Source organism: Chelon labrosus (genome assembly GCF_963514085.1).
Source record: "Chelon labrosus genome assembly, chromosome: 14".
Taxonomy (NCBI): domain Eukaryota; kingdom Metazoa; phylum Chordata; class Actinopteri; order Mugiliformes; family Mugilidae; genus Chelon; species Chelon labrosus.
In genome coordinates, this window is record NC_140347.1 from 1,695,258 (window position 1) to 1,707,290 (window position 12,033).

Here is a 12,033-nt window from a genome sequence, read left to right on the forward strand (position 1 = left end):
TCCTCGTGAAGTGGCTAAAGTTTCCTCCTTGTGATCGTTAAGTATTTCACAGCATATTCATTCACTTAACCACTCTCAGAGGGAAAGAACGAGTCTCTATGCGTGTTTTAATGTTGAACGACGGTAGAAAACAGTGTGTTCTCTCCGTCCTTTCATAAATACTGAATACAAAAAAACAAAAAAATCACACAGTTTTCTCCTTCTGCCAGTGAACTAACCACGTCATGGCTCAGCACGCACTCCTATGCCTCTCTGGTCAGCCTAGGTACTGCGATGCATGTACACTAAATGTGCACTGAACTAGAATGCAAAATATAAAATATAATAATGCAATCATAGCACAATCAAAATCATGCTAAAATAAACAATCAGTAAATATGAATCAAAATAATATTATATCTAAATCTGAGTCTAAATTACAATATGGAAAATGGCACTAACACGGCGAATTACGACCTCATGTTACGTTTCAAAGTTAAGCGACCCCTAGTGGTCGAGTAAATATCAACACTCCGGTCACAGTTGTCGTTTTGCATGCACCCAAATTATGACTCTATAGCTGTTAATACGTCACTTTATTAAGTTTTAATATTTTTCATGCTAGAAAGTAACGGTGTAGATCCCCAATATGTGATCAGTTTATCCAAATAACGCCTGGTTGGAAGTTTGCTCCGATGTTTTCGGAGAAGTGAAGCGCCACCTGTGAACCAGGAGCAGCGAGTCATCTCAGAGACGAACGGCCGGCCTCCTGAGGTGATCCGCCGGTCAACCTCCGTCGTCATCCCGGGGTAGAAAACAAGCCAATTACTTTAAAAATACTACCCACACCCTCAGTGAATGCTACTAATGCCGTATTACTCAATGCATTCGTTAAACCTGGTGCATTTTGATCAGTATTATTAAAAGAAGGCTTATGAGATCGGCACAAAGCCTAGTGACGTAGTTGGACTCATTCCAATCCTGTCTGTCTATAGCTGTCCGCCGTGGATTGGCTGCATTCGGTTTTCTGCCGCTCAACCAAGCTACAGCAAAGCTTCATAATATTTTCAAATAAACGACTCAAATGCAGTGTTGTGTGTCATTTCTTAACTTAAAGCAACTATAATCACTGCCATTAGAAGTTCGGCTGTAGTAAATATTTCATGTGTTCAGCAGATAAACCAATCCTAACCCTATCTACTGTTCTATAAAGCCGGAGAACCAAACTGCATTGCTTTTTGGCGTAAATCTATATTGGGCGGTTCTAAACACATCTTAAATAAACTACTTTTTCTTAACATATATCGACTTAAAGCAATGTCATGGCTAGTTCGGCAATACTAGATATTCGATGTAATCAGTATATATATCTTTTTACAACCCTATTTTAACATGTGTTGGAAAACCGAATAACTACAAATATCACGTGACTTGGTATCAAGCTACATGTCGCAGCTCAAGGGATTTGTAGTTTCTACAACGATTAGTGATTTCCTTGAATAGGAGGATATAAATAATAAAATGAATAGATATCCGCGGGTTTCAGGGTGTGGGAAACACATTTCTGTGACCAGAATTTAAGCATATAATTGTCAAGTGGGTGAAAAGATACCATTTTGGACAGCACTCCCACATTCTGTCTATATCCACCAGGTATAGTCACATAGCTGAGTTCATAAGCTTTCTACAGCACTTTGTCCCATGTCTATAGCCCCTTTTGATGCAGAATTACAGCCCTTCAGAACTTCTCAGAAGTCGGGGTTCAAAGGTCAATAGTTCAAAGAAGGAGCCATTTACAATCCCCTAAACTAACATATGTTATTCCCCAGGTTGAGACATTCCCAACAATATCTTTATTATAGTCCTACAACAAAGTATGGATTTTCACATTTCATGAACACAGCTGTGCCCAGGCTTAGATTCAGAGAGCCTTTGAGGGCTCAGCCATGAAATAAGGATTTTTTTTTATATATTTTTTTTTAAATAACAATGAGAAAAATCATGTACGGTAAATCTGGGAGGCGCTATAGAGCCCCTCTGCCCAAGGTTTTTTTTTTTAAAAGTCTTTTATCCCTAATGCCATTGGAATTCTTAACACAACCAAGTGACCAATCCACATGTAGTGACTTGAACTGCCATCCACTGTCTTACTGCATTTATTATTATGTCAATGTAATGCTGTTTGTCTGTATTTGTCAACTTTGGTATTTTAGTACTGTCTTTTGTGTTGGTGAGCAGAAGCCAAATTTCCACCTCCGTGGACAATAAAGTTTTATTCTATTCAAATCTGACAGATTTACAACTGAATTAGTAATTTATATTGTATCTGCTCATTTGTTTTTGCTAATTAATTCCACCAGACATCTTGAACCTGTGTGTAAACTAACATCACAACAGCTATTTGTCAAGGGACTTTGAGTAAATCAGTTACACATACCGTTGTTATGATGTCCAATAGGTCATTTCTGACATCTGTGTGTTTCAATGAAAAAACAGCATCTCAACAAAAAACTACTGAGGATATGCAACAGGGGCATTCCTTGATTTCAGAATATTGTAACTTCTATCCTCACCTATAGTGTAACTACTGGTTCACATCTTATGCCTTTAACAATAAATGTTAATCAAAACTAAATAAATTCTGAGTGATTAACAAGCAATATAAGCACAAAAATTCAGCTGATGGGTAAGAATGTACTTCTGGATGACATGGGCTTGTCTTTTATGCTGGCTAAGCTACTGTAATGGGTGTGATTGGATGAAGTTGTCTGTTAACCCCTCACCTTTTTTTAGTGAAAACAAACCTATTCAGGCTGCTAATTTATAAACTGTAAACAATCATGAAACTGAACTGAATGGAAATGAACAAAGACAGAGACAGGTGGCAGGTATTTTATTTTAAAACATTACCAGACATTAACATTTATCATTCACGTAGCCAGGGTGGTTAGCACTGATGCCTCACAGCGAGAAGGTCGAGAAGTCATATTTACATAGCTGTTATCATGCTAGCTAGCTAGCTTACATTTAAAAAAAAAAACTTTTGGCTAGTTGTGTTAATTTAACGTTAGCTCTTATAACGTTAATTATCCCCCGTAGTAATTCTAGATAGTATACTAGAAGGTGAATCAACATTAAAACGAGCTGACAACATGTTATATTGTTCTCAAATGTTAATTAAACACATTTGCTGTACTTACCTTAATTCGTCCAACTATGACACCGATGTAGTGGATTAATCCCCACAATCCGCAATACTCTCCTGTTACCGGTAGGAGCGCTAGTGCAAGAAAGGAAAACGACCCAGTGGGTCATTTTCCAGGGCATGTACAAATGACCACTGTGGTCGTATAAGTTGGAGGACTTGTTGGTTTGTTCAGAGGTTCAGACATCCCTAGTTTTTATAGCTAAAAGCGAAAACCCACAATTATTACAATACTCTCATTATTTTCAGTTTGTTAGAGGAGCATAGTAGTTAAGTGCACTTTATGTGCGAAATCAAAAGATCTATCTACGTCGTGAAATAGCACAAGTAATCCAACAAAACATTTAGAGCGGTGCCACGCTAACATTAAGTTAGTGAAAAGAAAGCAAACTGAGGACGAAAGCGGAGACAAAGCAGTTAAAGGTCTGTTTTTAACTAAATTCTGGCTATGATTGTTCCTTGTATTGCGTTACAAGCCATCACTGGGCAAGCACCCCTAAACTTTGTCCCAACACCCCGAAAAATAAGAGTAGAAAAAGAGCTGACGTGTTTTTTCTCTCTCTGGTGCTAATAGTGCAGGTTGTCAATCAACCACTGTCCACAGTTTATATTAAGCTTTTGGTTTGTGCATATGTGTTGATGTTAAAGCCAAGGTTTAAGACTAATACTGCCTGTCTACAGACGACATTTACAGCTTTTGCAATGATAACAGATGTAAAGGGGCGGGGCTTTGGTACCTTTCTCTTTCTTGATGTCGTCCATCAGTTATATGAAATCTTAAAAATAAAAACTTATTTCATTTTTTTTCAGCATTCTAATTACCTTACAAAGATTGGGGAATTAAAAAAAATTGTGATTGGATTATTGGATTATTTTCTTTCTGGTAGTCAGGAGGTGAGCTTGCTAGGGGTTGCTTTTTTGACGTTTATTGACCTTAAGATTGTTTTGCACTGATTGTTCCTACCTCATCTTCTCGTTTAAATGCACTTTCTTTTCTTTATTTTTTAAACAGCGCCTATTACATTCTTCTGTTGTTAGCCTTAAGCCTAGGAGCATAATAAGATACATTTAGAATAAGTATATATATATTCCAGTTATTTTGGTGAAAGTAACTTAAAAGTAATGCAGTAGTAGTGTAATGCCTTACAATTCAGAGACAGTAATATTATAATGTAACAAATTACTTTGAAATGACAGTAACAAGTAATACATAATGTGTTACTTTTTGAAGTAACTTGCCCAACACTGCTTACCAGCAGGTCCCCATCCAGCTCTCTTGCCCAGTCTTGTTTCACTCCGCCCTGGACCATGCGGGTCCTGCTGGTGCTAGTGCTAGTGGTTGCTCCAGTTTTAACTCTGCAAACAACTTTTTTATCCCTGTTAGAATTTCTGAGAGGCAGTGTGTAATTTCAAAAGTACGCTCTCCCCACAGGTCCAGCCTTGTTGCAGTTAATATCACCTCTCCAGCCCCCGTCACAAACTCAGCCCACTTCTGCTTACTTAATGTAAGATCTCTCTCCAACAAGTCTTTTATCTGCCAGGATTTTATTGCCACACACAATATTGATTTCTTTCTCATCACTGAGTCATGGCTAAATCCTGATGACTGTGCCCCCCTCATTGAATCATCCCCCCCTGACTACTCATTTTTCCACCAGCCTAGGGTGACAGGCAGAGGAGGGGGGCTCACTGTTATCCATAAAAGTGCGTTCAACTGCCCCCCCATCTCACTGGGCTCCTTCTCCAGCTTTGAGTGTCTCAGCTTCTTTTTAAAGAATTCACTGCCAATTTTATGTGTCTTAATCTACAGGCCCCCAAATACACTGCTGTTTTTTTTTTACAGGAATTTTCTGATCTTTTATCTCTCATTATGTCACAATACAACAGAGTTCTGATTTTAGGGGATTTTAACATTCACATCTGCTGTCCATCTGCCTCCTCGTTCACCTCTGATTTTATTACGCTCATAAACTCTTTTAATTTGACTCAATCTGTAAAGCAACCAAGCCATGTTAAAGGTCACACCCTGGAACTTGTCCTCTCCTGTGGGTTCTGTCTGGATGATATTTTTCTGACTGACTTTGTGGCCTGTGATCACAACGCAGTTCTCTTCCAGGTTCCTCACCTCTCTCCAGTCCCTAAACCCACCTCATAAATCCGCTCTCGCCCCCTTAGCTCACTCTCTGCTCCAACCTTCTGCCATGCCTTTTCTTCAATGCGTGGTAACCATCTACAACCCCCTCTCTCTGTAGGTAAACTGGTCAGTGATTTCAATTACTCCTGCACTACTATTATTAGATTCTATTGCACCCGTAAGATATAAAAAGAAGACTCCCTCTTCATGCCCATGGTTGAGTGAAGATCTCAAGCTTTTAAAGAGACAGTGCAGGAAGGCAGAGCGGAAATGGAAACAGGACAAGCATAGTGGCTCCCTCGTTTCCCTTAAAGGTCTCATGTCCTCGTACCAGCGTGCTGTCAAAGTGGCTAGAAACTCATACTTCGCCAACTTGATTGCCAGTCAGGGCCACAATCCCAGGGTACTTTTTAAAACCATTTATTCTGTGACTCGACCTGCACCCAGCCAGTTCCCTGATCCCTCCCCAGAGATATGTGAGGAATTTCTTCATCATTTTGTAAATAAGGTTGCACAGATCCGAGAGCAGTTTGGCACCGTTTTTAGAGAAGCTGACACAGTCTCTTATCTCCACTCTCCTTTAACTAATTTTAACGAAATCTCCTTGTCCTCTCTGGAGCGCATAGTTACAGCATCGAGATCTTCCACCTGCCTCTCAGACTGTTTGCCCACCTGGTTTTTAAAATATGTGTTTCAGACGGTTGGTCCCGATGTTTTAGCCATTGTTAATCTATCTCTGTCAACTGGCACTTTTCCATCCTGTTTTAAACATGCCCTGGTCTATCCACTTTTAAAAAGGCCCACTTTGGACGCCTCACTTTCAAACAATTTTAGACCGATCTCCAAGTTGCCATTGTTGTGGATTTTTTCTATTTACTTTGAATAAAAAGATCTCAAGTCAAAGGTCTTGTCTTTGTGAGTTTTATTGCATCAAACAAAGGTATACCGTTCGCGAAGGGGGGGAGAATCATACACAGAACAACACAGACTGTGAATGCTCCGAGGACTCTCGCGGGGCAGTTTAGGTCTTACAAGATATTTTATACTTCGAACTAGGCGTTGTCACTTTGCATATGGTCAAGTTACTTCACATTCATTGGTTCTTGTCCTTCGTATGACATTATAATTTCTGTTAGTTTGCCCAACAACAGTTTGACCTTGAGAAGGTTCTCGTGTATCAACTGTTATCTGCAGATGTTCGTGTGTGACCGAAAGAAAGAACAGTTCACAGAAACTTCCGAGCGCATCCCTAGACCTTTCTCATTAGTGGCAGTCAGTAACAGTTACATGCATAACAGTCAACACTAAAAATTAAAAATTTCCACTACACCATTTTTATCAAAGGTTTTAGAAAAAGTCGACTCTACACAGCTGATTGCCTTTTTAGATAATAATGGCTTCCTTGAAAAGTTCCAATCAGGCTTTCGCTCGCAGCACAGGACTGAGACTGCTCTTATTGAGGTCACAAATGACCTGTTGCTTGCAGCTGACTCGGGGCTCTGTTCCATCTTAATTTTACTTGACCTCAGATCAGCCTTTGATACGGTGGACCATGATATTTGAATTAGCCGTCTGGAACACTTTATTGGCATCAGTGGTGTGGCACTTGACTGGTTCAAGTCCGATTTACCAAACAGGTCCTTCTCAGTGACTCTTGGTGATGCTCCCCTGTCTTGTGGGGTCCCCCAGGGGTCAATTTTGGGGCCCCTGCTTTTTTATATTGACATGCTACCCTAAACTTTCATTTATATGCGGATGACACCCAGTTATATGTTCCACTAAAACCTGGCTCTTCAGATGTTTCCCACACTCTTTCATGCCTGACAGATATAAAAACATGGATGTCCAACAACTTTCTCCAGCTAAATGAATCAAAAACAGAGGTCATCCTTTTCACTCCATCTAGCTCCAGCATCTGTATTCCCGACAGTCTCCCCTCTACCCTTTGTATCCAGAAAGAGGCTTGCAACCTTGGTGTCATTTTCGACTCAGAGCTATCATTTGACTCACAGGTAACCAAGGTAGTACAATCCTGTTTTGGACAGCTGAGACAGCTAGCAAGAATCCGTTCTTTCCTCTCTTCTGCAGACTTGGAGAAGGTTGTCCATGCTTTTATATCTTCAAGACTTGACTACTGTAATGCTCTGTACACTGGGATCAGCAAGGGAAACATCCGTAGACTGCAACTCATTCAAAATGCAGCTGCCAGGCTTTTAACAGGTACTAAGAGAAGTGACCACATATCGCCAACCCTCGCCACTCTCCTCTGGCTGCCTGTGAGTTTTAGGGCCCGTCCACACGGAGAAACTTTTTGGTTTAAACGCAGATGTTTTGCATCGCCGATCGTCCACACGAATCCTGTAAACGCACTGCCCCAAAATGCACTTTTCTGAAACCTGGTCCCAGGGTGGAAAAATTCGCAAACGCAGCTCTTGCGTTTTCGTGTGGATGGGGAAAAATGTTTCGATGATGTCATCGCCACACCCCTCGAGCAGCCTTCCACCTCTTATATCCCACGAGACGTCTCATAACAACATCAACAACAATGGCGGACTACATGCTCGTGTTCCTGCTGGAGATTAGGGTTATAGGGCAAAATATCATGCTCCTGTGCCACCACGCTGAGCAAAAAAGGCTGATGGACAACCACATAGTAAGCAACATTTTGTAAACAGCACTCAAGGTTTATGCGCATGCTCCGCCTCTTCCTCTCCATTTTTGGTGAATTTCTGAAACTGAAACAGCGCCACTTATAGGCCTGGAATGTGAAGTAGCGTTTTCAGTCTGTTGAAACGGATCCGTGTGGACGCAGATATTCTTGAAACGATGCCAGGGAAAGTGGAGGGGGAAAAGATCGTTTTGGTACGTGTGGACGGGGCCTTAGAATTGATTTTAAGATTTTACTACTTGTTTTTAATGCCCTGAATGGTCAGGCTCCTGCCTACATCCATGACCTGCTTTTACCATATGAGCCTGACCGCTGCCTGAGATCCGCCGGCGCAGCCTTGCTTACGGTCCCGAGGTCCCGTCTTGTCACTAAAGGTGACCAGGCCTTTGCTGTCCGTGCTCCACAGCTGTGGAACTCCCTGCCCGGTGATCTCAGGCAGGCGAGCTCAGTGGCTTCTTTTAAATCTCTTCTTAAAACTCACTTTTATTGATTGGCCTTCTCTTAATTTTGTTTTATTATTGTTGTATGATTACTTTGCTGTGGGTGGGTGATTTTAAATTTGAAGTCCAATTTTATTTCTCTTGGTGGTTTTATTATGTTGTTGCCAGGAAATTGTATTTGACCTGTTTTATTTCTGTTGTTGTTGTACAGCACCTTGTAACTTGTTTTTGAAAGGTGCTATATAATTTAAGTTATTATTATTATTATTATTATGAAGTGACAAACTGTAAATGGATCATGAAGCCCTCTGAGAAGACTTCACAAATAACTGTAACACGGCTGCTGGGTGGAAGTAAACACACGACTAAGATAAAGTTCCTCTGACCTGCAGTACTTGTCACTGAGAGTACTAATTAGATCAACACAAATTCTAAAGAAGAAGAAAGCAGTGTTTAATTTGAAGCCCAGAGATCTCTGTGGAATGATTCTAGTATATTTTATTTTCTGAAGATCCTTAGATTTGTTCTACAATGTGTTTTACTTCACAATGACTTAGCTTCTTGTCAAGTTGCTATCAGTGCTTAAAAATCACAGATTAGCTAAATAAACTTTATTTCATGCACTGTAATGTAATGTGAACTGATTTAAAAGTAAAACCTTTGATTTAATAGAAACTATAAGTAGATTAGAAACTGTATATCTCTGTAAACTGGAGAACTGTCGTTGACCAACCCAGTAACAAGAAAAAACAGAAAAAGTACTCAATATCAAATGAATGAACTGAGTCAGTGAATGAGTCACAGTAACTAAATGGAGACTGTATTTTGATGATGAAGAATATGCCACATGATTTAAATGTTGTAAATAAAAACAGAACATTATCTAATTAGTTGTTTTTTGTTCTGGAGTGAAAATGTTGGTTCAGATAACTAACCAACATCAGCTCTCATCATAGCAAACAGTGGATACATGCAAACTTCCAGAGAGTTGAGTGCAACTTTGTATTCAGCAACAAGAGTTTTGATCCTGATAAATGAAAAGAGATTTAACTGAATACAGGGAAACACAATCACACAGTTACACAAGGTAAAATGATCAAGTGTTCCGCCTTGTGGCGTTGAGTGATAGTTATTAGTCGGACCCGTTTCAGTGACAGACCAGTTCGGACACAACGTGGAAATCCTCTACGAGTCTGCTACGTCTGGGAGCATGGGTAACTCTTTGTCTGTAAGTAAATACATGTCAATATTGTGGTTTAGCGTGATGTACATGTTTACTTTAGGTAATGTGTTTTGTTACATTTGTGATTGTGTCGGGTTTCTCAAGTTCCACTCACGGTTGAAGCCTTTTGTTGTGCCGATGTACTGTTTAATCTGTTCAGTAAGGAACTTTGGACTACGCCGGTTCATTAGTGGATGTGTTCATATTTATTGAGTAATATAGATAGCGTGTATATCAGTGTGTTTGGTGATAATATGGATGTTTAATTTCTATGCATTAAGAGCGTCTGTAGTTTTATAGTGTAAAAGACACGAGAGATGTTATACTTTGTAATGTTTATTTTGTGTTTATTCTTTCAGTCTTACAAACTTGTATGGAGAAAACTTTAAGAAATAAAACTGAGGAAGAAAAGAGAACAAAAGATAACCTCAATCCTCAACAAGAATGTCAAGAGTTTTCCTTCTACATGCTGTTATCTGTTTAGCTGTACAAAGCTGACATGGTCAGAATATCAAGGGTTATTAGATAGCAGTGTAGTAGTGCAGCAGAATAATGGATTCAGTATTAAAATGGATACGTCAGCAATCTGACATAACAAGTAATACTGTTTGTACTTCAGGATACGTGTAGAGCCATTTCAGACATGAGACCTCTCAGTTTGATCTTCATGTGTCCAGGATTATCCAGATAGAAGTGATCATCAAAGTCAGTCCAGTTCTTCCAGGAGTTCAGTGGTTAGGAGATCATTTCACTACTTCTAAGACCAAACATATTCTGACATCAAATCACAATCAGTGATTCAACTGTAAACCAAAGAGAAACATCATCCACCATCAACAACTAAAGCTCAGAGTTGAAGCTGCTGTCACTTCAAAGACTCTCCTTCCTCCAGAGAACACAGAGACACTGAGGAACCAGATGGTGACCAGAATCCAGGACAGAGAGGTTGAGTGAATGTGGTGTTGAAGGTGTAGAGGTGGATCAGTTTGTCAGAGGAGACTCTGTAGAAGGACAGAGTTCCAGCAGGACAGTCCACATACACTGATACTCTGTTAGAGACAGAGGAGGACGAGATGGATGTTGATCTGTTATTGTGATAGGCAGAGTAACCATGACGATCATAGCAGATCAGACTCCAGGACTGATCATTCCCTCCAAACCAGATGTCCTTCATGCCTCCTTTCCTTCTGATTCCTCTGTAACTCACTGATATATCAACATCTCCTCTCCTCTCAACCTCCCAGTAACAGCGACCAGTCAGAACATTTCTACACAGCAGCTGAGACCAGTCAAATCTGTCTGGATGATCAGGATATGGCTGCTCCTCCTCCACATGTGTCACCTTCCTGTTGTTGTCAGACAGTTTGAGGTTTGTGTTGACTGAGTTTGTGTCCACTTCAAGTTGACAGAAATCTGATGGAGAGAAAAAGACACAACACAGCTGCAGTTTATCATCTGACACATCTGATGGATTTCTTCTTTCTTTCCTCACTGATCAGTCAGAGGTGAGAGGCAGAAGGAGACTTCAGCAGCAGCTGGCCCTGGTAGCCATGACAACCGGACCCTAACGAGCTGACACAGGCAGCAGAAGAGGAGCCAAAACATTATGACCCCTCCACCCATTACAGAGCGCCAAAACATTATGACCCCTCCACCCATTACAGAGCGCCAAAACATTATGACCCCTCCACCCATTACAGAGCGCCAAAACATTATGACCCCTCAACCCATTACAGAGCGCCAAAACATTATGACCCCTCCACCCGTTACAGAGCGCCAAAACATTATGACCCCTCCACCCGTTACAGAGCGCCAAAACATTATGACCCCTCCACCCATTACAGAGCGCCAAAACATTATGACCCCTCCACCCATTACAGAGCGCCACAACATTATGACCCCTCCACCCGTTACAGAGCGCCAAAACATTATGACCCCTCCACCCGTTACAGAGCGCCAAAACATTATGACCCCTCCACCCATTACAGAGCGCCAAAACATTATGACCCCTCCACCCATTACAGAGCGCCAAAACATTATGACCCCTCCACCCATCACAGAGCGCCAAAACATTAGGACCCCTCCACCCATTACAGAGCGCCAAAACATTAGGACCCCTCGACCCATTACAGAGCGCCAAAACATTATGACCCCTCCACCCATTACAGAGCGCCAAAACATTATGACCCCTCCACCCATTACAGAGCGCCAAAACATTATGACCCCTCCACCCATTACAGAGCGCCAAAACATTATGACCCCTCAACCCATTACAGAGCGCCAAAACATTATGACCCCTCAACCCATTACAGAGCGCCAAAACATTATGACCCCTCCACCCATTACAGAGCGCCAAAACATTATGACCCCTCCACCCATTACAGA

General features: G+C 41.0%; 1 protein-coding gene across 1 annotated transcript in view; it reads right to left on the minus strand.

Moving 5' to 3' along the window:
* Nucleotides 1-9,663: 9,663 nt before the first annotated feature.
* LOC311499374 (protein NLRC3-like) overlaps nt 9,664-12,033 on the minus strand; it is a gene marked incomplete at its 5' end in the record, with an annotated part of 66,016 nt that continues 63,646 nt past the window's right edge. The window contains one exon of the mRNA XM_084560331.1: nt 9,664-11,061. Within this exon, the coding sequence (XP_084416457.1) occupies nt 10,514-11,061 (548 nt within the window). The 3' untranslated portion in view covers nt 9,664-10,513. The remainder of the gene's footprint in view (nt 11,062-12,033) is intronic.